The 26,454-nt window shown below is 35.6% G+C and overlaps 1 protein-coding gene across 2 annotated transcripts in view; it reads left to right on the top strand.

Moving 5' to 3' along the window:
• MGA (MGA, MAX dimerization protein) overlaps positions 1–26,454 on the top strand; it is an 81,045-nt gene that overhangs the window by 41,729 nt on the left and 12,862 nt on the right. Inside the window, exons 7-16 of one of the 2 annotated variants that reach the window (XM_006882989.1) lie at positions 501–1,153; positions 2,461–2,812; positions 6,774–7,000; positions 10,051–10,218; positions 10,666–10,738; positions 12,397–12,914; positions 16,817–16,967; positions 18,218–18,844; positions 22,599–22,889; positions 23,624–25,095. In XM_006882989.1, coding sequence (XP_006883051.1) covers positions 501–1,153; positions 2,461–2,812; positions 6,774–7,000; positions 10,051–10,218; positions 10,666–10,738; positions 12,397–12,914; positions 16,817–16,967; positions 18,218–18,844; positions 22,599–22,889; positions 23,624–25,095 — 4,532 coding nt within the window. The remainder of the gene's footprint in view (positions 1–500; positions 1,154–2,460; positions 2,813–6,773; positions 7,001–10,050; positions 10,219–10,665; positions 10,739–12,396; positions 12,915–16,816; positions 16,968–18,217; positions 18,845–22,598; positions 22,890–23,623; positions 25,096–26,454) is intronic. The other variant, XM_006882990.1, reaches the window with a different exon arrangement.

The raw sequence follows: 26,454 nt of genomic DNA, 5'->3' as shown, positions 1-26,454 counted from the left end.
TTGTGGGTTTTTCCTCTTCCCCAGCTTTTTGTTATCATACTCTTGAGTAATGTCTTAGAACATCTTTTGACTTCTGGTCTGGATTTAAGTATATTCTTTAGTCTGGTATTTTTGCTTAAGTGTAGTCTTGACAGTTCATAATTATGTAATATGTTAAAGCTTATAAATAGTTAATAAATATGTAATTTGATTATTTTAGGGACGGATACAATGAGTTCACATTTTAATTTGGCCTTAAGAATGGATTTTAATGTAATTAGTATTAGAGACTCAAGTCTGGTCTCTGGGATTAGTGTTTTGTCTTCTTCCTATAAGGAGACAGTTTAGAAGATTTATTGTTATCCAGTGCTCCTGGCTTTTCCTTAGTGCATTTTTCCCTAAAGATCTACCCATACAAATACGTGTATTTGTGATTTTAAAAAAAGACATGACAACTTAGGTGATCACTACAATTTCCGCCCCTGGATTATTAAAAATATCTTGTGTCTCTTTATTTCTAGGAAGCAATTCAGAAGGTTCATTAAAAAACCGTTCTGCTTTCTGTAGTGACAAGTTAGATGAATACTTGGAAAATGAAGGCAAGCTGATGGAAACAAGCATGGGTTTCTCTTCCAACGCTCCTACATCTCCTGTGGTATACCAGCTTCCCACTAAGAGTACCAGTTATGTACGGACACTTGACAGTGTTTTAAAGAAGCAGTCTGCCATTTCCCCTTCTACCTCTTACTCTTTGAAGCCTCATTCTGTCCCTCCTCCCTCACGAAGGGTGAAATCTCAAAACAAACAGGCAAATTTAAGTGGCCGGAGTAAATCATCTTACAAATCCATCTTACCATATCCTGTTACAGCAAAACAGAAACACTCTCCAGGAGATAGGGTTACCAAAAATTCTTCAAGCACTATCTCAGAAAACCAGGTGAATAACTTTGCTGTGTCCTCTTCAGAGGAAAATATTTTTCCAAAGCAGATCAGTCTGCGGCAGGCACACCAACAGCAACAGCAGCAGCTTCTGGGAACTCGCCCTCCAGGCCTGTCTAAAACTCAGGTGAAGCTAATGGACCTAGAAGACTGTGCTCTTTGGGAAGGAAAACCAAGAACCTATATCACTGAAGAACGAGCAGATATATCCTTAACAACTCTCCTTACAGCTCAAGTAAGTTTTTTTCCTGGAAGTAAAGATTGAGGTTAGTGAACAATGTTGGAGTGGAGTTTTTTGGAAAGAAGTTTTAAGTATTTGTCTTATTTAGAAACACAATAAGAAGATGTCATCTTTTTTTTTCTCTTTTCTTTTTCTTGACTAACAAGACATGCAAGTAACAAGGGTCCTGATGGCATAATGACTTATGTGTTAGGTTAGCAATCAGAAGGATGGTGATTTCAGACTCATCAACTTCCCTGTGGTAAAAGAATGAGACAGTCTGCTCTTATTTTATTTATAACCTCAGAAATCTAATGGAGGGTCACCTTAAGCTGAAATTGACTCAGTTGGCAGGGTTTTAGTTTTAATGGTTTAGACAGTCAAATGCAGATAGACCTCATCTGCCAGCTGAGGGAGACAGTACAGTTGCACGTTGGAATAATGTTTTGTCATGTACAAAGGCAGCATCTCTCATTTACCAGCATGTGACTTTTTTGCTGATCTTGTTAAAACAACTTTGAAAAGTCCCCTTTAAATGTTCTAAATCGGGGGGGAGAATGGTAAAAGCAGGTTAAAAACCCTTTTCTTGGTCAATTTAGTATTAAAAATTTTTCATTTAATTGATATACTTTGATTATTAGCCTTTTGGTACATGTCAGGTGAAATAAAACTAACCAGCAATGTTGGATGTTTTAAAATCATGACATTTTATACATTTCTTTCCCTGTTTTTCATTCTATGCTGAATTTTAGAACTGAAGATCATCAATTACTGGGGTAAATGCAGGATATGTCCTTTATTATGAATCATTCATAAAACCTTTTGTGCACATACTGTCATTTTCTCTTTTTATGAGTACCCTAGAACAAAGATTAGCAAACTTTTTCTGAGCAGTGCAGTAAATAGTTTAGGCTTTATAGGTCATACAGTCAGTCCCTGTTGCAGTTATTCAACTCTGCTGTTTAGTTCTGTGGCTAAATGCATAATATGCAAATACATAAGTTTGACTATATTCCAAGAAAACTTTCTTTACAAGACAGACAGTTTTTGGCCTGTGGATATTAGTTTGACAACACCAGATCTAAAGGATTATGTACAGTATTTGCATGAAAAAGGAATGGTTATTGATGCTTTGGTTAATTAGAATATTCTCCTTATCTGTGCCATGCATTAGAATGAGAGGTTGCACACAGTCTCCTGTCTGTGTTTACGTTCTGTCATTTTATTTTGGGATTTTATAGGAGACTAGAGAGCAAATGCGTGAGGCTAAGTCCTATCTTTGGGCAATTTAGTAAAATAATAATTATCTACATTAATTTTAGGCATCTCTCAAAAATAAACCTATTCACACAATCATAAGGAAGCGAGCTCCTCCGTGCAACAATGACTTCTGTCGACTGGGTTGTGTATGTTCCAGTCTCGCTTTGGAGAAGCGCCAGCCAGCTCACTGCCGCAGACCAGACTGCATGTTTGGCTGTACTTGTTTGAAAAGAAAAGTTGTACTTGTTAAAGGAGGATCCAAAACTAATAAGCATTTCCAGAGGAAAGCTGTTCATCGAGATCCAGTCATTTATGATACTTTAGGAGAGGAGGAAAAGGAAGAAGGAGTGGAGGGAGTCAAGGAGGAAGAGGAGCTATTCAAAGACAAAAAGAAGAGAAAGAAGCTAGAATACAGTGAGTATTAAGGCTAAAATAGTGTTTTGGTTTTAAAAAAACTTCTGCTTGTTTTAATACAGTAATACCTATTTAATCCTGATCTACTTGTCCATATTATCTTTCATTGAGTTTCTTTAGCACTGTGATGTACACATACAAAAGGGCTTTTAAGTGGAAATTTGCTAACTGAATGGATTTTTTTTAAGTACTACCTTTGAATCCTTCTCTTAGATTTCCAGAAGGAGTTTTAAATTTCATCCATTTCTGTCTTTTTCTCTCTTCATATTCTTTAGAAGATTTATAGATGATCAATACAATTCATTACCTCTTTACAGAGTTCTCAAGAGACCCTTAAATCTTAGTTTGAGTCATGTTACCCAGTAGTTGGAGGCCGATTATTGTGGCAGAGCTGATAGTTTTGTACCCTTTTACAGAGTTGTGGTGGGGTTTTTTTATTGTTTTGTTTTTTAAGATCAGAAACATTTTATCTCAGATTTTTTTTCTTTCTACTACAGGGTGTTATTTTTTCCAATATATTGAATATGATTTTACTAGTTAATTGCAGAGAATTTTTACCCTCTTTATTATCAGAGGATTAATATTCCCTTTTTGTCATCTTATGTTTGCATTTAATATTGCTTGTCACATATCATTTTAGTCAGAGATGGTTAATGTCCTTTGAATTTTTGTGAATTCATACATGTTTTGATACATGCATTGCGTATATTGTTACCGAAATGGATCTGAAATGCAGGGAGCTATGGTGTTCTTGTCAGTAGTTGCTCTGCTGATACAAAGGCCACAGCTTTCTGATAGGTCGAATCTATCAGTGGCTCCTCAAGAGAAAGATGGACAGTGCAGTTTATAGCCTTGGAAGCCTGCTGGAGGGTCAGCTATGAGTCAGTTCTAACTTAACAGCAATGAGTTATCATAAGGTCATATTCCTCCTTAACGTTTTAATACTGTATAGTCATATTCTATTTTTCATAGATTTGCATTGTAATTTTAATTTTGATGGACTTACAAGTTATAATCTTTTTTATATTTAGGCTTTTTGTATTAATTTGATGATAAAATGGTTAATGTATAAATTAAACTATTAAAAGTAAAATTGTTAGAACAAAAAGTACATGTTAAATATGTTTATATTAAATATATTTATGGATGTTACTAGAATTATTTTGATTTACACATTTGCTAATAGAAAGGACCAGCTTTTCTACTCTCACATGGGTTTGTTTGGTTTTTTTTTCTTAAGTGTTTCTTTAATGATAGATTTATTAACCATTGGTCATAAATTACTCTTTTGTATTCTTTACTGTTTTATTGAGCTGACTTCATTATTACTGTTTTTGTCCCTTAACAGTTCACAGAGCTTATTTTACTAGATTGTAGTTTTTTAATTCATTCTCTAATACAGTTTCAGACGTAACTATTCACCTCTGGAAAAAAGAGTAAAGAGAAAAAGCAGAGATGGATTAAATACGGCAATCTCATTCTATTTGATTTCTAGTTATGGCTCATTCTTGCTTAGAAAGTCTTTTTTCTATCCTCAAGATAATTTTTAAAAATGGAAATTTTCTTCTAGTACTTTTAGGGACTTTTAAGAATATCAGTTTATTATTTTATCTAGAATATAGCTGATCTGAAATTGGTAGTAGCGAATTATTTTCTTCCCCATAGCTAACCCTCATTTATTAAAACTCTTACTCCTTTGTTATATGCAGTATCACTTGTAATAATACAGTAAAGTATATTGCTTGAGTCAGTTTCTGTTCATTCTTGTTTTTTAGCCAGTCAGGCTGTTCTAATTCTTTTCATTTTCATACTGCACTTAAAAAGAACTACACTACAAAGCCATAAGTGATGATCCATCTACAAATTGAGAAAATATTTTGTTGTGTTTTCAAGCAGTAATTGTATAAAAAAACACCACCATTTGATATGTAAAATTTGAACAAACTTACTGGTACAGGATTGCATGTGTCCTCAGTCATATTAATTGCTTGAGGACGGATTAATTACATAATTTTAAAGCAAATTTTTTCTTCTTAACTAGCTTTCAGAATTATATGCAAAGTGCCAAAGGCCTAAATATAATTATGGAACAGAAATCAGTAATATAAACCATGATAATATAAAAGTAACATTATAGCTGATGAGAGCTGAGAGGTGTAGGGAATTTTAAGGATGCTAATTTGCTTGTCTTTAATCATACTGAGCTGTTATTGTTGTCAAGTGTGACTCATAGTGAACCTAGGAACAATAGATTGTAGACCTGTCTATCTTGTGCCGTCCTTATCATCTCTCACACTTGAGTTCATTGCTTCAGTCACTGTATTAATGTGTGATTGAAGGTCTTCCTCAAAATATCACTCTCCTTGCATTGAAGGAGTACTCTAGTTGCTCTTTGTCCATGATATATCTGTTTATTCTTTTGGTAGTCTATGGGATATTCAGTACTGAAGTGTAAGCATTTTATGTAGAGAAGTGTAACCATCAGAATTAAATAGAAATGGTTAAAGAAATCACTTCATGGAGAGACTGTAGCATTGGTACAGGAGAAGATATTTTTATATATTTTTTAATAAAAATGTACAAATCTGATTATTCAGTATTCTTTCTATAGTTTACATGTTACGAGTATTTGAAATGTATGTATTTACTAATAAAATGGTTATTTTTGTTATATTTGAACATAGTTGATAAAGATGACAGGTAATAGGAATTTATATACAGCATAAAGGGTTGTAATAGGTATAACCACTTTGGAAAACAATTTGACAGTGTAGTAAAATGTACAAAGCTCAGAATATGTTTAAGGAGAATGCTTGTCAGAAAGAAAACACAAATATTTGCCACTGAAACAATTACTTTATAGCTTAATAAATATTCTCTGAAAACTAGAACCTGTAAGACATGGATATAATCAGGAAATCTTTGGTACAGTAACCAAATAAGAGAAAGTGAAAGCCAAAACTACACTAATACTGTCACATATTGATGTTGAGAGGAATTATTTTTTTTAAAATTTATTTTATTTCCCTTGTGTATGTGTACCGTTGAATCAGAACCGACTGGCACAGGAGGAGATTGCCCCTCCTTCTCCAGCGGAGCATTCAGCTTCTTGACACTAAGCTACCAGAGCTCCCTTGAGAGCTAAGGAATTCTTAATGTCTTAACAGGAGCTTTACTCTTAGACTTTGGAGAAGGACCTCATACTTGGAAAGGTAGAGGAACAGTGAAACAAGAGGAAGAGCCTCAGTGAAATGGATTGATACAGTGACTGCAGCAATGGGCTAAAAGTGTGTTCGGAATAAGAATGACACAGGGTTCATAGGTCTCTCATTCTTCAAGCGCTTCAGGTCCTCCTCAGTTTCAGCAAGCAGGGTTGTGTCATCTGCATACAGTAGTAGACTGTTGATAGATCTTCCACCAGTCTTGACCCCACATTTCTCCTCATAGAGCCCAGCCTCCCAGATAATCTTTTCTGCACACAGGTTGAAAAGGTATGGGGACAGGACACGTCCCTGGCGTACGCCCTTCCCAATTTTGAACCATGCAGTGTTTCCTCGCAGAAAAGTGTGATATAGAATGCTATCATTTTTCAAGAAGACCTTCTCTGACCATACCAATTATAATAGCATCCCTGTTAAACTCTTTATCCGCTTTTTCTGCTGTATTTTTCTATGTGGTGATTTGTTAGTTTGCTTTCTCACTGGAAGGAACTTTGTTTTCTATTTTTTGAGGGCAAGAAATTTATTCATTGCTGTGTTTATTCTATTGCCTCAAATAGCATGTAGTTCATTGTAGATGTTTGGTAAATACTCTTTAAATAAAGAAATGTGAGGGGCAACTAAAGCTGTTTTTAGAGGTCTCTTTGTTTTAATTCCTATCTTTTATGAAGGATTGTGTTTTGTTTTGGCAGTGCCTCAGTATTGAACTTTTGTTGACAAAAGTACCTGCATTTTTTTTTAAGCTATTTGTGAAACAGAGCCTGAACAGCCCATTCGACATTACCCATTATGGGTAAAAGTAGAAGGTGAAGTAGATCCAGAGCCAGTTTATATTCCAACTCCTTCTGTCATTGAACCTATGAAACCACTATTATTGTCTCAGCCAGAAGTTTTATCTGCTACTGTGAAGGGGAAACCATTCACTGGAATTAAGCCTGCAAAGCCATATATTCCAAAGCCCAATCCTGTGGTAAGCTTTGAGTTTCTTTTTCCTTTTTTCCCTTCATGTTACAAATATTTCTAAAGATGAGGAATTCCAACCAGATATTTGGTTGCTATTTTGGAATCATTTTGTCCTCAAGTAGTGTATTAGTGAGACGTGATTCTTTCCAGTTTATTTTCATTTTTAGTATTTGAAAAATGGCATAAAAGAAGAATAATTGTTATATACCATCAAGTCAGAAACATAGCTAACTTTCCACTGGGTTTTCAGAGGCATTAAATCAATGAAAAGAGATTGCCCATCTTTCTCCCATGGAACAGTTGGTGGATTAAACCAGGTGCCTTTGCATTGACAGTGCAGTTCCTTACCAGTAATTACCAGAACTCCTTTGAGAAGTTAGCAAGTTATAATAACTCTTAAAAACAGCCTCGGGGAGTGGCCTAGTGGCAAGGAGCTGCAACTACAATCCCAGACGCTCATGGTTCGAATCCACCAGATGCTCTGCCGGGAAAGGAGGGACAATTTCTTCCTGTACCAGTCAGATCTGATTTGATGGTACACTCACACAAAAATATAAAAAAAACCAAACAAATAACAAAACAACCTCGTCTCTCTTCAAGAGGAGCATATAAAAGATGGGCTTTTTGACATGGCGAAGAGTCTTTTAAAACACTTTATGATAATAATCTTTTAAGTAACTTGCATAGAAGTGCATATGATTCGTATTAATTCATTCTACTTTGACCCCTTTCTGAGGATTTGCATTTTCACCCCTTGTGCACTGAGTTCTCATCTACATTTGAACGAGATCCCCATGTGATTTTTATGTATTTATCCTGTCAAATTTTTGTGTATATATACTGACTTAGTATAGTACTAATGCAGATTCTCACCAGAAATCAAATGAGCTGGTTCAAGGTCCTAAAAATAATGTTCTTGGTTCTTTTTTTCAAGTACTGTGATACCAGTAAAACTCAGAAGTTTACTTAACAGGTAACATTTATATAGCTGAACACTGATAGGCAAAAGTGAGGATTGATACTTGTCATATAATAATAGGCCAAGCAGATCTCATTATTAAATTAGTTTCCATCTTCCTGCTCCATTAAATTAAAGAAAAATTCTCTTATTAGAATGCTGCTCTGTATACCTGGGATATAAACTGTTGGTTACTAATTTGTGATTAAAGAAGTATTAAGTCATCTCATGATTATGAATGAGCTCCTTTTATTAAATTTAGTTATATATGATTCCTTCATGTCTAACATCAGTCAAATGTTATTTGTATAGTATATAGTTATGTTTCTGTGAAGAAAAAAATATTAACTCTTCTAGGTACAGTAAAACATTTTCTACATAATAATACAGTAGTAATATTGATGTGGTATATATCACAAAGTAGCACCAGTTTGTTAATATGAATCATTATGTGTGCTCTAAATGTGTGCTTTATGGGAATTGGTTCTAATTGGTTGTAAGTTAGTCTGTAACCAAGGAACTGCCTATACCGAAAACGTGAATAAATATTTAGAAAATTTAATAGTTGGTAGAATAATTTAATATCTATTTAGTGTAATTCGAAAAGCTTGGGGACTTGTATTTCATATATCCTTTCATGGTTTTTCCTGGTGCTTTAGTATAACAGTTTATGTTTGGCTGATGATTAGCAAGTGCATCCTTTACTGTAGAAAGTTTGAAATAAAAAAAAAAGAAAGTTTGAGAAACACTACTCAGATATGATCTGTAATTTCTTTATAGAGAATCAGTATTCTTATCTGTCGCAGAATTCAGCAAGTATGAATTGTGCTCATAGACTTAAGCTTATAGTTTCCTTTAAAAAAAAAAGTCATTTGTTAGATTAAGCAGCCTCTTCAGTTTTTTAGTCTAAGAGTCTTCTTTTTTAAAAATTTATTATTAATTTCAATAAAAATTTAGAGACTTTGGATTTCCATTCATTCATTGTTGCATTTTTCCCCCCTCCCAACCCTCCCCCCAGTACGCTAACCTTTTGTAAAAGTAAAACAAAAATTCTTTCATTGTTTTACAAACCCTCCCCCAGGTCCACTCCACCATGTAGCCTTCACTCTAGACACCTGTCATGACAAAAATACTTAATCACATATCCCTTTTAAACAGTTTCCTCCCCCATCTGTTTCAATGCAGTATACATTATTGAACCCATCTTTCTCAGTCTCCTTTCCAACCCCAGTGTCAGTCCTGTTTTACAACAGTGGCACCATGCAGTGTTTGTCCTTTAGTGACTGAGATACTTCACTCAGCATAATGTCCAGGGTCACCGATTTTTAATAATATTGCATGAGTTCCTTGTTTTTCAGTGCAGCATAGTATTCCATTGTGTGACTACACCAGAGTTTCTCTATCCATTTGTTTATTGATGGGCACTTAGGTTGTTTCCATCTCCTTGCTATTGTGAACAAAGCCATGATTGGTGTGCATATATCTGCTTGGATGTCAGTTATGGTCTCTGGAGTATATTCCCAGTAGTGGAATTGCTGGGTCAAATGGTATCTCTATTTGCAACTTTTTGAGAAAGTGCCATACCGCCTTCCACAGTGGTTGCATCATTTTACACTCCCACCAACAGTGAATGAGGGTTTCTGTTTCTCCACTACCTCTTCAGCATTTGTTGCTTGCTGTTCTGTTAAATTTTGCTATTCTTACTGGGTGAGATGATACCTCATAGTTGTTTTGATTTGCATCTCTCTTAGAGCTAGGGATTTTGAACATTTCTTCATGTGCTTGTTAGCCATCTGAATGTCGTCTTTGGTGAAGTGTCTGTTCATATTTTGTGCCCATTTTTCGGTTGGATTATTTACCTTCATTTTATGGTGCTCAAGTATTTTATAAATTCTGTATATAAGTCCCTTATCTGAGATGTCATTACCAAATACTTTTCCCAGTCTGTGGCTTCCCTTTTTACCATGTTGGAGAAGTTTTTGGATGTGTATAGGGATTTGATTCTTAGAAGATCCCATTCATCTATTTTATCTTTTCCTGATTGTAGGTTCTAAGAGTTTTCTTAATGTATAGCATGTTTTCTTGTGTAAAATTTACAGATTAGAGAAGAGGACAAAGATCCAATCTACTTGTACTTTGAAAGTCTGATGACTTGTGCCAGAGTTCGTGTTTATGAACCAAAAAAAGAACAGAAACAACCATCCCTTTCCTCACCATTTCAGCAGCAGAGCTCATGTCATCCTAGTGCTGAGGACTGTAGTAAAAAGGTGAATTACTTGTTACATAATGTCCGCTTTACCTTCCAATTGCTTGTTGCTAATACTAAAATTTGCATTTTACTCAAGTAATCTAGACTTACTCTTATGAAGTAGAAAAGGCTTTTCTGATTTCAAATCAGTTATAAGTTGACATGTTTTCACATTGTTGAGTTTTCTAAGTTAAACATCAAATAATTTACCTTCTTTAGAATTCACTAAAAATGTAAGTCCCTTTTTTTTGTTGTCTCCGTTATTATCAAGGACATTAGTGAACAAGACTGCTTATTTTGCCCAAGATTGTGTAATGTAACAGTGCAGTTGTGTGTGCAGATAGGAAATTGTTGACTTCTCAGTCATTCATATGATTTAATCTTCTTTGAGAAATGTTACGGTTGTATCCATGACTCTAACAGATATTACATATATGTTGAAACATTTCTTTGTCAATATATTTAGGAACCTGATTCTGAACACCATCTTTTAAAGCAAGTCACCTGTGACTTGGAGAAGGATTCTGATAAATCACAAGGTCAGAATGAAAGCTTAATTTTTATCATTTGCTATTATTAATATTTTCTTTTTCTCATTATGGTCAAATTGGAACTGACTCATAGCTGGTCATCCAGCAGGTTTTCAGAGGCTATAAATCATGTGAGAGTAGATTTCCCAACTTTGTTCTGTGAAACTGCTAGTGGACTAGAACCACTTAGGTTCTTATTATTCTGAAATTAATCTCAAATCACCAATTCAGAATATGTTTATTTACCCTTATTTCATTTTTTTGCTAAAAACAGCGTAACTAAAAGGATTTTCCTATTATTTTGTCTGTTTAACACTCTTACTCTAAAAAAAAAAAAAGAAAATTCATTATTATTGATCTATGTTTTTGTAAAAGTCCTTTAGGTAAGTCAGTATTTATTTTTAAACCTTTTTCAAAACTCTGGCACTATGGGCATCAGTTCTTATTGTAATTTTACTTTAGTTTTTAGTAACTGCTACCATTAGAGAAATGAACAAGAAAGGCTTAACACTGATTTATTTTAACAGAGGAGACTACTGCCAGAATTGATATGATGGGAAATGGTGACCGGGAAGTTACCTATTTGGTTTTTATTTTGCTTCATAAGACTTTCTGACACTTAACCAACAGTGCTTACTAACTTTAAGGGGAGGGGGGAAGGTCATAGTATACATAGACAATGATAATGATTGTGTAACGTAACTAAGTGAAGGAGACTGCTGTGATGGAGAAAACCTACCCAAGAGCATGGTCATCCTGCAAGGCTTCTGAGCCTGACAGGCTCTTGGCATATCTGCAATTGTAGTAAATTGGTAGGGAAGCTCTGCTGTAGAAATGTAGGTGTCTGGTGAAGTATCCATGACTCTGATAACAGCCCATAGTGAATTGGGTTAACCCAAAGATTGCACATGTGCAATTTGAAGTCACCAACAGCTGTGAGGGAGAAAGGTGAGCTGTCTCCTTCCATTGCAGTTTATAGGCATGGCATCCAGATGGAGAGGATAGGTCAGCTATGAGTCAGAACTGATTCTGCATACAGTGTGTGTGGGTGAAGTATATACCTAATTAATGTGTTTCCACTAATGCAAATATGTTGTAGGGATTGGGCAATCATATTCTTATACACAACCGTCCACACACAGTTATTTCAGAAGTAGCTGTAGAAATTAGAGGTATAGTGTACTTTTCCCCCTCCCTGAATGTATTTTTTTAAAACCATAACATTCTTGCTGTTCTTTAGAATTGACTCTAACCTTGGTATGTTACAAAACAAACAGTATCTTTTCTTTGCATATATAAATAACACAATATGAACTGTATCATACAAGTTTCATCTTCTTTATCTTGGTGAAGATAGTTCTATATTTTAGTATGTTCTTAAGATATGTCTTTTTTGAAAAGAAAAAAAAAAATTAAAGTCTAGCCAGTAAGTTAGTGAATACTAATGTAGTCTGATTCTTTAGAATATTTATTCTTTGGGAAGACACCCAGATTGTGAGTGTTAGATAGGTACTAGACTGTCACTGAGAGTACATGGAAAATGGGACACTGAGTAACTGTTAACCATTCTCCGACTTCTGACACTTTTCTGAGAACTGAGAGAAAATGAGTCTTTAAAAGTTTGATACAATACTGTGATGCCAAAACATCTTTCAAATCTTTATCAGAAAAGAACTGGAAGTCATCCTGCAATGAAGGAGAATCATCTTCTACCTCGTATGTGCATCAGAGGTCACCTGGTGGACCCACCAAACTGATAGAGATCATCTCAGACTGCAACTGGGAGGAGGATCGGAACAAGATTTTGAGCATCTTATCCCAGCACATCAATAGCAACATGCCACAGTCACTTAAGGTGGGCAGCTTCATCATTGAGTTGGCTTCTCAGCGAAAGAGCCGGGGTGAGAAGAACCCTCCTGTTTATTCTTCTCGTGTGAAAATCTCTATGCCATCATGTCAAGACCAAGATGATATGGCTGAGAAATCTGAATCAGAGACTCCTGATGGTCCATTATCCCCTGGGAAAATGGATGATCTCACTTCTATGCAGACAGATGCCTTGGATTCAGTGAGGGAAAGATTGCATGGAGGCAAAGGTCTGCCTTTTTATGCAGGCCTTTCTCCTGCAGGGAAGCTTGTGGCCTATAAACGTAAACCCAGTTCAAGCACATCTGGGCTTATCCAGGTGAGAATTGTCTTTAATCTGGGTATAGCATCTTTTTATACTAGGTAACATTTTTTATTTCCAGGGCCCCTTGTGGGCCTTATATGAAACCCCATATTAGCTTAGGATTCTATTTTTCCCTAGTCTCCCCTGAGAGTTGCTCTTAAATTTTATACCTGGCTCTGATGGTACTTTGAAAATTAAATTAGGATGAGTAAGAATTTAGTCTAGTTCTTTGAATTTATCATTGGTGGACATTTTTTTAAAAGTATTTTTTTCACCCATCTATAAAATGTTAGGGATAGGTAGTAAGGAGAAGAGGAAATTTAAGATAGGCAATACATGTTTGCAGCTTGGGAAAATTTATAATTTAACATAATATTATTCAAAATAATGAGATTTTAAAAAATTCTTTTGTTTCTTCAAAATTGTTCTTTCTTTCATTTACATGATTTTTGCCAGTATATTATTGTTGTTTTAAGATACTGTTGTTTTAAGATCTCTTTTTGCTACTTTAATTTAGGCATATAATTGGTAAAAGCACACTGGCGTCAAAAAATTATTTGGTAAGAGAAGTTTCTAAATTGAATTTTAAGTCATAGTCAAAAAAGGGTTTTTCTTTTGGCTCAGTTGTAAAATGTACTTTTACATCAGAGTAGGAACTGTATAGAAATATCTAACATTATTTATTGTCAAAGTCAATTGTTTTCATTAGCTTGTCTGCTTCCCTAAAAACTTTTACATTAATAATGTAATTGATTACTTAACATAGCTGGTATTAAGCAGTGGCTTTACTTGGTGTTTCTTAAACTTTTTTTTTTTATTTTAATGAACATTTACAGAGAATTTGGATTTCCATTCATTCATTGTTCTTAAACTCTTAATGATAAAAAACAACTGTTTGCTGTCTTGCCCGTTTATTGATTGATGCTTTGAAAACCAAAACTACCCTGAGATCATACATAGCAAGACTGAAATAAAGGATAGAAATACATAGAAATTTTGTATTCTAATCTCTTGATGAAGATTCAAAAACCAACATAGAATATGAACCAAACTTAAAACAGTCAGGCCACTGTGATACGCACTTTGAAGCTGCTGCTGAATAGGAATACCTGCCCTACATTTGATAGGTTGGAAAAACTACCAAAGAGTTTTATTTTAGGATGCAAAGATTTTCTTCTTTCTTTAAAATCAATGTAAAGATATTCCTAATCTTTGTAGGATACTCATAATTTAACTTATATTATTACAGGTATTATTGAGACAAGTGTGACTCATTGTGACTATGAAAAACAGATCTGAATCTTAACTTGTGCCATTCTCATAATCTTTGTCATAATTGTTCATTGTTAAAAGTCACTGGTTTTTTTTGTTTGTTTTTGTTTTTTTTTTAAGTCACCGTTACAGTGCCTCTTGTTGAGGGTCTTCTTTTTACCCACCTTTTCCAGCATGATCTGGTTTTCCAAAGACTAGCGCCTTTCGGACAACATCCTCAAAATAAATTTCATCATCCCTGCCTCTAAAAATCACCTGGTTGCATTTCCTCCCAGACAGACTTCTTTGTTCTTTTGACAGTCCTTGGGATATTTCGTACTCTTCTCTGACGTCACAGTTCAGAGGCATCAATTCTTCTTCAGTCATCCTTATTTATGGTCCCATTTTCATATGAGTAGGAAACAAAATGCCATGGCTTGCATCAGGTGCATCCAAGTCTTTAAACTGTCATCCTTGCTTTTTAGTACTTTGAAGAGGTTCTTTGCAGCAGATTTCCCCAGTGCAACATAACTTTGGTTTTTTGACTGATGCTACCATGGGTGTGTTGATTATGGATCCAAGAAAGATGAAGTTGTTGACAACTTGAATCTTTTTTCTCCGTCCATCATGGGGGCCAGCCTATTGGTCCAGTGCTGATTTTTTTTTTTTTAACGTTAAGATACAATCTCTGTAAGACTATAGTTCTGATCTTCTGCATTTCCAGACTTCAATTTTTTTGCAGGCAAGGTTGTGTCATCTGCCTTGTCATCTACCCAGGTGGGTGACAAGTTGTCTTCGTTCAATCTTTATGCCACATTTTTATATAGTCCAGCTCAGTGTAGATACAGAATAAATAATGATGAATGGATAGAATCTTAATGCACTCCTTTTCCTGATTTTAAAACATGCATTGTATTTGAACAACTGGTTCTGTCTATGGATAGCTTTTGGAATTCCCATTCTTCTCAGTGTTAGCCATAATTTAAACATTTTTCTAGTGTTCTCTTCTTTTAGCAAAGATGCATCTAATACTAGCAGTTATGTCTCATTCTACAGCCTCTTTCAAATCCAGCTTGAATTTCTACAGTTCCCTATAGATAAACTGATAAAACCATTTAAAAATAATCTTCAGCAAGATTCTACTTGCATGTGTTATTACTGATTTTGCTCAGTAATTTCCACAATATTGCATCAACTTTTGGGGAAATAGGAACAAATATGGACGTCTTCTGATCACTTGGCTAGGTAGCTTCCAAATTTCTTGGCATGAATTCATGAGCACATCCAGGGGTGCATCTGTTTGAAACATGTCAGTTGGTATTTCATTAACTCCTAGGGTCTTATGTTAAGCCATTGCCTTCTGTGCGGCTTGTATTTCCTTCCTTAATTACCATTGGTTTCTGATCTTATACTACTTCTTGAAATGGTTCAATGTCAACCAGTTCTTTTTGGTAGTGACTCTGCCTTCCTTCCAGCTTCTTTTGATGCTGCTTGCATCATTCAATATTTTGCCCATAGAATCCTTTAGTCCTAAATTTGTTGCAGCTTGAGTCCTAAATTTGTTCTGTGGTTCTTTGAATATGAGAAATGCCTAGTTTGTCTTCTCTTTTGCTATTTAAATAATTTTGTCTCATGTCTTTGAAGCTGAAGTGGCTTTCTGTTTATCTATTTTTCTCATAAATTCCTTTCAGTTAGAATAGGAACTTCCATCCCTTACATTGTCCTCTTTTTGCCTTTTGAAGTTGTAAAGAAGCATAGAAAAGTACAAGAGTGAGTGACTCTGGAAAACATGTATAAAAAATTTAAATAGATTTAAAAAAATTTTTAAAAAAAAAACTATATTGCTACCCAAATGGGAAGTACAATCCAGCCCACTAACACAGTAGAGTCAATCTTTATCTTCTTTGTTCACTTTCTTCTGACAGTTTAATAACTGACAACTACTGGTCTAAACTTTTTCCAGAAGATAAAGGCAGTAGTTTCAAAGTTGAGTCTTCAGAAAATTATAAACTAAAGTGATTGTGTTGCTTAGGTTATTATGATTGTTGTAACAAGGATGGTCTTAGAACTTAAAGTGAAGTCATTTTGTATTTTTTTCAAGTACGAAGAATGCTTAAAAAGATCCTTTGTGGTTTTACCAGAGGAATTTAATGCATCACAGTTATTTAGGTTTGCTGATAATTGTTAGTAGTTTAGCTAGAATTACTTATTGATGCATAAATCAGTTGAGTGATTTTGAAATATCTATGATGCAGAAATGATAAATTTCTAAAATTGTCTGTGTCCAGATTATCTAAATAAAAATGTTGTGGATTGGAAAATATTTAGCTAGCAGCATTTCATCCCCCAGTCTCCTAATAATTCAGGTATTCCAAAATGGTAAAAGGCTATTTCTTTTTCCTTTTTAAATCTGATAAATAGACTTTGGATATCTTGTAAAATGAAAGAAACCCATCAAGGGAGAAGAGTTAGCAAGAGAATTTTATCTTTACAGAATTTCTCTTTGCCACTTGTTTCAGGTTAATGGTAAGAGTTACCCGCAGGCTAAGTTGCTATTGGGACAGATGGGGGCATTGCATCCAGCCAATAGGCTAGCTGCTTATATCACAGGCAGGTTGCGACCCTCAGTCCTGGACCTCTCAACCCTCAGTACTGTCATCTCCAAGGTAGCATCCAATGTCAAGGTGGCTGAATCCAGGAAACCACGTACCCTGTTGCCTTCAACATCCAATTCCAAAACGACATCCTCCTCCAGCACTACTTCAAGTCGCCCTGGGAAGAGTTTGAAGGCGTTTGTGCCAGCTAAAAGACCAATTGGTAAGTTGAGGGTACATAAGTGTTGGACGTTCCTGTAACTTAGTACTGGGTTCAGTGAGTACAAGGATAAAAATTACAGACATACATAATGTGGCCTTTTTTTGGGTGTCTGTATTTTAAAAATAAGTTTTTTGGTAATACTTTCAGTGACCTCTAGTAGTAAGTAAGTTCTTCTTAGCTTTATAAGTTGTTGCTCTTTACCATCTTTTAGACTGTTTATATTAATGTAGGAAAGACTCAAGTTTTTTAATTTTACTTCTCAAAATAGAAGTACGTTGTATTCTAAATACTTTACCTAGTATAGTATTTTTCCTTTGAGGGCTGATGCTTTGCCACCAATTAGGTTTCTGTGATGCTAACAGTTGAAGGTGTTCTGTATTAGTATAGGCTTAAAGATGGTTTGTGTGAAGCATCATTTTATCAGCATTGCCTTGGTCTGTTTCCTGATCTGTAAATGAGAACTTTTTATTTAAATTAATATTTCAATGCTAGAGTATATAAATACTGCCTTCTTGGTATATTTATTTATGTATATTTAGCATTGAGTGAACAGTGGTTGGTTTGTTGAGCTTTTTTGTGTTGTTGCAAATCTATATAGTAATGTTATATAAAGATGCAAATTACTGATATTACTTCTCTAATAGAAATTTGAAATCTCTGGCTGAAAGCTGGAATTATGTGAATGTAAGGATAGGTATACCTACCCCCTGCCCCCCCAGTATTTTTTTTTTAAACCAAGAAACATCTTGAGCTGGTTTGGATTTTGTTGTTTCTTTGTTTTTTTTTTTTAATGTTCTATCCTCCTCTGAACATTTTAGAAATACGCAGAACTTAGCTGTCTTAGGAGAATAGTAAATAAAAAGAGATGGAGGTACTGGGGAAGGAGAAAGTGGTGGAAACAACTTTAGAATTAGTGTTAAGGGAAAATACACCCTCCTTCTTACTGTCCTGTTTTTAGTGATGAAGTTACTTGCCTCCATGTTTTCCTTTTTCATGTCCTAGCAATTTGACTATCCTGCAAAACCAGAATATTTTTAGTAGAAAACTATTTTAGCCCCATTCTTGTTAGAATTACTATATAACGGTTTGGTTTGGGTTGAGGGAAGTGTTTGATGGTTATGGGTGTAAATTGTCACACATAACATAGGTTACTAGAACCCAGTGGTACATAGTAACTATTGATAAACACATTCACTAAGAGGATAAAATTGAGAACTGAAGATTTTTGACCTGCAAATTTTTATTTGCAGCGGCTCGACCCTCTCCTGGTGGTGTGTTCACACAGTTTGTGATGAGTAAAGTTGGAACCCTGCAGCAGAAGATACCTGGAGTTAGCACACCCCAACCCCTGACAGGGCCACAGAAGTTCACTATCAGACCTTCTCCAGTAATGGTCGTCACACCTGTGGTTTCTTCTGAGCCAGTTCAGGTGTGCAACTCTGTGACTGCTGCTGTCACTACTACCACCCCTCAAGTGTTTTTAGAAAATGGTACTTCTGTGACACCTATGACTGCTATTTCTGACAAGGGAACTAAAGAAACTACTTACTCTCCTGGTGCCACCACTAAAGGAGCTTTTCAGGTCTCTGAACCTAATACCAGCACCCCAGTAACATCATGCCAGTCAACAGCCACTGCGAACCTTACCAAAACTACTGGGATAAATACCCCTGTGGCTTCAGTTGCTTTTCCTAAGTCTTTGGTAGCATCTTCTCCAACCATAACTCTTCCTGTTGCTTCCACTGCCTCCACTTCCATAGTCGTGGTGACCACAGCTGCATCTTCCTCCATGGTGACCACACCAACTTCATCTCTGGGCTCTGTTCCTATTATACTTTCGGGAATTAATGGGAGTCCACCAGTGAGCCAGAGACCAGGTAAGGCCTAGGCACTTTACCGTACAGCTATTTCTATAACTTTATGGTTATAATAGGATTATTAGATGTTGCTAGATTATTGTGTGGGTGAAATCCTTTGCATTTTGCAAAAATGAACATTACAGTTATTAGGACTAATAGAATTAGGACAAACTGCTAAAAAGCCATGAAAATTTGTAACCAGAGTATTAATAAATACTGTTCTTGGGTGATAACTTCAACAGCCTTGGCAGGGGTAAGTAGTGATGCTGGAGGTTACCCCAGGACATCGCAGAAATACTCAAAAGTAATAGAATGTAAATTCTGGCAGGGCATAGGGAAATAAAATAGGAGCAGAGCTCTGTGCTGTAGAGTATTTGATAAGGTGAACCCTGGAGAAAGAGGGACCTGATGTGTTCTGAGAGCTACATGCAGCTCGCATGCAACACATCTCCGAGGAGGGAACCCGAAATTCAGATACTCCTCCCATCCCCCAAACAAGAAATGAGAGGACTTTTGCCTATGTTACTACAGTCAAGCTCATCCTACCAGTCAAGCTCCTCTTAATAGTCAAATTCATGTATAAATTAGTACAAATTCTCATATAATACTGACATAATGTCTCTATTTATTACATGTGAGCTCATTGAAATAGAATAGGAAAGCATTATTTAGAATGATAATTTATGTGTTTATGAACTTTTACTAAAATTTAACTTTTTCTCATTGAATTTAAAATAGAAATATCCTGCTTTGCTAGTTTTTTATCTCACTGCAGTTAAATATGAGATTCTCTTGATCCACACAGTAAAATGAATGTGGAAAAGAGTACAAGGCTTTTGAGATTTGAAGGAGAAATAAATACGACAGCAGAGGTTTTGGTTATTAAATATTTTCTGAGTACTTTTTCATTTCATGACAGGGTTCAATAGATCTTTAGTAAATTATTTGAGAATTAAAATTTTATTGAAAGGAAACATGTTGTGTCTTGGTGTCTCCCATAAATACTTAAGATTAGTATATAGTCAAGTTTTGTTAGTGAGATCATTGTTTGTGAATGACAGATTTCTATTAAATGTCAAGGTTCTTATCTTTCCCATACTATATTGAATTTTAACCTTTAGTTGTCATTTCTGTCGTAAAACCATAGTTTTAGGTTTTTCTAATTTCTTGTTTCTCAGAATTTGAGCATTCAGAGTATGCATTAAAAGTAATTTACTTGCAACAATGAATGAATAGAAACCCTAAGTCTCTGTAAACTTTCATTAAAATTAATAAAAAAACTAAAAAAAGCAATTTACTATACTATAATCTGTACTATTATTTATTTAATAATATTACTATTGTAATACTATCACCTATGCTGTCTTTACTATTATTGAAATTTGTTTACTTAAGTGTATTTTAAAATCATTATAAGAAGAGTATTAACCTTCATTGATGTTAATTCCATCAATTGATAGACCAGAAACTAGCTTGCTAGTATATGTTCTTGGCATATAACTTGGTTTCTGTTAGTGAAGAAAACCATCAGAAACTTGGAAGAAAACAAAAAACAATATAATAGATGGATCCTTCTTCCTGTGTGTTATAAGAAGATTAAAATGTGAAAAATTTACTTTCTAACAATGTAGATTAGTGTTATTCTCTATTATTATACCACCAAAAATTATCTGTCACACTATTTTATGAAATACTAATGTTGTTAACATTTTCTTACCTCCTTTTACAAACAGCTGGTTCAGGTAACTTTGCTTCTAAGGAAATATGTGCAGTCTCAATTCACAGAGGCCCAGTTTAGGCAATTAGACATTCCCACATTTTTCATTCACTTGTGTTAAGAGTTTGTTTTGAATATCTGAATAGGGATAATTTAGTTTTTAGTCATTCAGTTTGAAGAGAAAAGTTTTAGAAATTAAGAGTAATATGTGTCTTAATCCATTTAAGTAAGTTTTATTCTTGGGGAGCTCTGGTGGCCTAGTGGCAAAGAGCTGCAACTACAATCCCAGAGCCTCACGATTCGAATCCACCAGATGCTCTGCCGGGGAAGGAGGGACAATCTCCTCCTGTACCAGTCAGATCTGATTTGACGGTGCACGCACACAAAAATAATAATAATTTAAAAAAAAGAAAGTTTTATTCTTGTTTACACATGTACACCCCCCCCCACAAGTGTATGCTCTTGTGCTTAATTTTATTTTCAAAAACAGTCCTTATGTTGAACTTTTTCTCTTTAGTTTTGGTTTGTTGATTACAAACTAATCAAAGGTTTTAATTATTTAAACATTGTCTAAATGAACCTCTCAATTTGAATAATAATATTAGACTGTTATTTATACTGGCACTGTTACTACCTCCTTATTCCCATAGCCCGAAAAAGTAATCTGTAAATTGCTAATTTTTCCCCATGTCTTAGTAGATCTTTGAAAAAGTACATCCCTAGCTGCTGTTAATGCTTGAGTCTCTCTTTAATTCCTGTTTTCTGTCCTAAATTTTGTGTTTGAAATTTATCATTTGACTCTTCCTAACTAAAGATTATGTCTCTTTAATTTCATTCTGTTATTGAGGAAGTATGTCTTTTTAAATTTAAAATTATTTCTATAAATGTTTAAGCTTTACTTATTTATAAGTGAATTTTAAAAACAAACTTTTTATACTTCCTGCTCTTTAATTCTTAACCCTATCTTACTTGAATGGAAGAGTGTTCCCTACTATTAAATTTAAAAATGAAGAGAATTTTATAAAAAAGGATCTGTTTTAACTCTAATGAGAAACCAGATGAGAGGCCTGCCCATGTTTCTTATTAGGCAGAAGAATTATCCCATTAAGTGCTTCTGTTGACAATTGATGCTTTAAATTTTTTTTACAATTTTAAATGTAAAACCTTGTAAAGTCTGGTTAATAACTGCAATCAGTTCATTGCTGTTCAGTCAGAAACAACTCATAGCTGACCCTCCAGAGTGTTTTTAAAGGCTGTGAATCACATAGGAGGAGATTGATTGCTCATTTTTCTCCTGTGGAGTGAGTGGCCAGTGGATTTAAAGCATCTGCCTTTTGATTGACAGTGTAACCTCTGCCCCTGTGCCATCAGAGCTCTTATAATTGTTCTCTGCCTTTGGACCATTAAATAGTATATCATAATGATACAAGATTTCTCCAACTTTATAATTCATTATGGAAGTCATCATGGCATAGGCCCATATCATAATAATTCTCCCCCCCTCCCCCCAATATGTATTACAAGAGCTATACAAGTGTTCAGGTCTTTCATTTATAGGGTCGCTGTGAGTCATCTATGACTCAGCGGCACTTAACAACAGTGAGAGAACTCTGTTGGCCTAGTGGACAGAAAGTGTTGCTACCACGCCAAAGGTGGGTGATTTTAATCTGCAGCCCTCAGGCCTGATTTTAATTGTTTTTGGTCAAACTTTCTAACTGATCTGTCCGTTAGCTGTACAGAGGTAACTTGTGGTTGGTGTGATGCTAATCACTGTCACACTAATGTGTCAAATGCATTAATGATTGGTTACCCATGGTGGACAGTGTTTGGTGGAGCCTCCCCAGTTAAAACACACTTGGAAGCAGGAGTGGCATCCACTTCAAAATAGCTTGCTTCTGGAAACTCTGTGAACTTAGAGAAATGACGAAAGTTATACAAGCATTCAGGTCTTTTGTTCATAGGATCACTATGAGTTGTCTCTGACTTGACGACACTTAACAACAACATGTATTAGAAAAGAATTCTGATACCATGTTTATATTTCCTGTTTTTTAGAGAATGCTCCTCAGATTCCAGTGGCTACTCCACAAGCTTCTCCTAACACAATGAAACGTGCTGGACCTCGGTTATTGTTGATTCCAGTGCAGCAGGGTTCTCCTACTGTTAGACCTGTCGCAAATACACAACTTCAAGGACATCGGATGATCTTGCAGCCTGTTAGGAGTCCAAGTGGAATGAATCTATTCAGACATCCTAATGGGCAGATTGTCCAGCTCCTTCCTTTGCATCAGATTCGAGGCTCTAATACCCAGCCTAACTTACAGCCCGTCATGTTTCGGAACCCAGGTACAAAGTTGGAGTTTTTCTTTTGTGGAAACTGTGATGTGTTAATTTAGGGTTAGTCACCTTAATACCTTAGAGTTACCTGTTCAAAAAGAATAGTGTCCTTTGAAAGACTTGATATGGGCAATTACTGAATTTTTTTTTATCTCTTTTATTTCCATGAACATTTACAGAGATTTTGGATTTTCATTCATTCATTGTTGCACTTTTCTCCCCGCCCACCCCACCCCCATCCCCAATTCACTCTTCTCCTTGAAAAGCAAAAGAAAAAACTCCTTCATCGGTATACAATCCCCCCGTACCCCCCCACCACTCCCACCCCGAGTATACTCTGCAACCTTCATTCCGAACTCTTATGATAATCATAAAGCCCTAAAATATATTACTTTTAAACTGTTCTCTCCCTCATTGGCTTCAATGTGTAGTATACATAATTTATCCAATTTTTCTCAGTCTTATCCCCACTTCGATGTCAGCCTCATTCTACAACAGTGGCACCATGCAGTATTTGTACTTTTGTGACTGAGAAATTTCACTCAGCATAATGTCCTCCAGGGTCACCCATTTTGAATAATACTGCATGAGTTCCTTGTTTTTCAATGCAGTGTAGTATTCCATTGTGTGAGTATACCAGAGTTTCTCTATCCATTCATTTGTTGATGGGCACTTAGGTTGTTTCCAACTCCTTGCTATTTTGAGCAAAGCAATTATTTAATTTTCTTTTCCATTTTTACCAGGATCTGTGATGGGAATCCGGTTACCAGCTCCTTCCAAATCTGAGACACCACCATCTTCTGCGTCATCTTCTACTTTTGCTGTTGTGAACCCTGTTATTCAGACTGTTGGGTCTTCTCCTGGAGTGCAGGCACCCTCAGTGCTTTCCTCTGGATCTGGTTTTGTGTCTCAGGCTGGTACGGCTGGTACTTTGACCCTGAGGATTTCTGCAACTGAACCACAAAACTTTGCAAATAAAACAGGCTCTGAAACCAAAATAACTTACAGCTCAGGAGGGCAGCCTGTTGGTACAGCCAGTCTTATTCCTCTCCAGTCTGGCAGTTTTGCCTTGTTGCAGCTCCCAGGACAAAAACCCATTCCCAGTTCCATTCTTCAGCATGTTGCTTCTCTGCAGATGAAAAAAGATTTACAAAATGTAGATCAGAAAAATGAAACAAACTCTATACGAGATCAGGAAACTAAGAAGGCTTTAAAGGCAGAAGGAGATGCTGTAGACCCTGAGGCTAATATTATAAGCCAAAACCCAGAAGCTACTGACTCAAAAGAAACCCTGAAGATAGAAGATGGGAGTGATCATTTTGATGAGGAATCTATTATGGAGGAAGAATCAGCAACTGCCATAACTTCTGAGCACTCTGCTGTCACTGGATCACATCCAGATCAAGGCTGTAAAGATACCAGTGAAGAGTGTGGGTCTAGGAATCAGAGCAATTCCAAGGAAAAACGGACTGTACTAGAAGCTAAGGCAGTTTCTGATAAAGCCAGTAGTAAGATGGTACAAAACAAAAGCAGTATTCCTCTTAAAAGACTTGATGATGTGAAAGTGGAACAGCAGAACATATTAGATAATTCAGAGAAAAAATCAAGTGAATTTCCAGTCATCTCTAAGGAAGAAAATAAACTTGAATTACTAGGGAGCAGAGTTGTGGAACCACAATTTGATCTACCATCAGAGACCAAGGAGAAGGGATGTGGAAGCTCTATAGAGAAGGACAATAATAGAGAAAAATGGAGAAAACACCTGAAGGGTCCATTGACCCGAAAATATGTTAGAGCTTCACAAGAATGTAAGAAAGAGGCAGATGATCAGTTAATTAAAGAAGCAAAGCCAAATTCAAATGTGTGTCAACAAGAACAAGACAGCTCTGGGGAAAGTGGAATTACTGAGGGTTCCAGAGTTTTAAAAACGGAATGTGATCCTTGGAATAGGATTTCTAATCCTGAAGCCTTATCCATTGTTCCCAGGAGAGCTACAAAAAGCAACAGAGGGAATGGACATTTTCAGGGTCATTTACTGCTACCAGGAGAACAGATACAGCCAGAGCAAATGAAGAGTGGAAGACACAGTGCTGACTTTACCGTTTTGGATTTGGAAGAGGAGTATGAGGAAGATGAAAAAACCGATGATTCTGTTGATGAAGTTGTGGATATTGTTTCTGACTACCAGAGTGAGGAAGTTGATGATATAGAAAAGGCGGTGAGCTGGTTTTTGTTGTGACTGAAACCTCAAGGATTTAAGGGATTTGTTAGTAGCAATAGTAAAGATTAGTAAGAATTGCTATGTTTGATTGGATGCCTGGGTTTAGATCATAAGTAATAAATCAATTTTTAGTTTTCAAAGTGTCAGTCAGCCAACATTTATTGAGCTTTTACTTTTTTAGATTGTCTGGTATTATGCGTAAACGGGTTTAAATCATTAAGAAATAGTGCTTGGAAGGGTACAGTACCTTCCAAGTTGTATTTGAACAAAGAAAGCCTGAAACCACTACCCCTGTTTTATGAGTTAATTTCTGTGGTGCCTTTTTTTTTTAAGGTAATTGCAGCTTATCTGATAGATGTAGCAAAAAATAGGGGATGTATAACTTTAGAACTTACAGAGAACAAATCTGTTTGCAGTATCTATTTGTATTTTTTATTGTTTTAGAAAATACTATCTAATATCTTAATACAATCCTGCTATAAGTTGCATTCTAATTATTTGATATCATGCTCTTCTGTGTCAAGAATTTCTATTATAATAGAATTAGAAGCTATACAATATTTATCTTCCTTTGTAATACAACGTTTGTTTGAGTGGGATTTGGGGGTTCCCCCCATTTTGAAACTGTCTGTGCTTCTGAGTTAGGGCTATATTTAAGAATAAGAAATGGCATCTACTTCCTAAACAACATGCCTCCGGAAACACTATGAACTTTGATAAATGTTGATAGTTGTAGAGGTCCTTCAGGCCTTTTGTTCATAGGATCACTGTGAGTCATGCTGGACTCGAAGGCAGTCAACAACAGCAACAGATGTGGGTCACACATGCTGTAGGGCAGGACGTTAGGCTGACTTTTTCTGTAAATGGCCACACAGTAAATATTTTTGACCTTATAGGCACATGGGTAGCTATTACAACTATATGATTGCTGATATTGCATGAAAGTAGCCATAGCGAATATACAAGTGAATGGGAATGGCTGTGTTTTGGTAAAATTTTATTATTTATATTAGTTTGTTGATGATGATAGAAAACATAAGTAGACCATAACCAGCTGCCATGTGAGATGCCCTTAAATCTAAACTGTGTGTCTGTCTTTAGAAATAATAAAGTCTTCTGCACAGTTTAACCCAGAGCTAGCTGGTTGGTTTAGGATCTCATTTCCTTGAGATTCATTTGACTTTTCTCTTACTGAGTCCTTCTCTGCTAATACCTCACTGCCTTACATAGATAAAATATAAAGGTTAATATTTAAAATTCTAAAATATTGAGAAAGAATGTTTCTATGCAATAGGTATTTCTGTACCTCATATGTTAATTTCTAAAGAGGAGCCTTAGCTTAAAAATGGAATG

This window comes from Elephantulus edwardii, unplaced genomic scaffold, assembly GCF_000299155.1.
Source record: "Elephantulus edwardii isolate Elephantulus edwardi_28Jun2011 unplaced genomic scaffold, EleEdw1.0 scaffold00026, whole genome shotgun sequence".
NCBI classification, from domain to species: domain Eukaryota; kingdom Metazoa; phylum Chordata; class Mammalia; order Macroscelidea; family Macroscelididae; genus Elephantulus; species Elephantulus edwardii.
The sequence above is the reverse complement of the archived record's forward strand: the minus strand, read 5'-3'. Positions and strand labels throughout refer to the sequence as shown.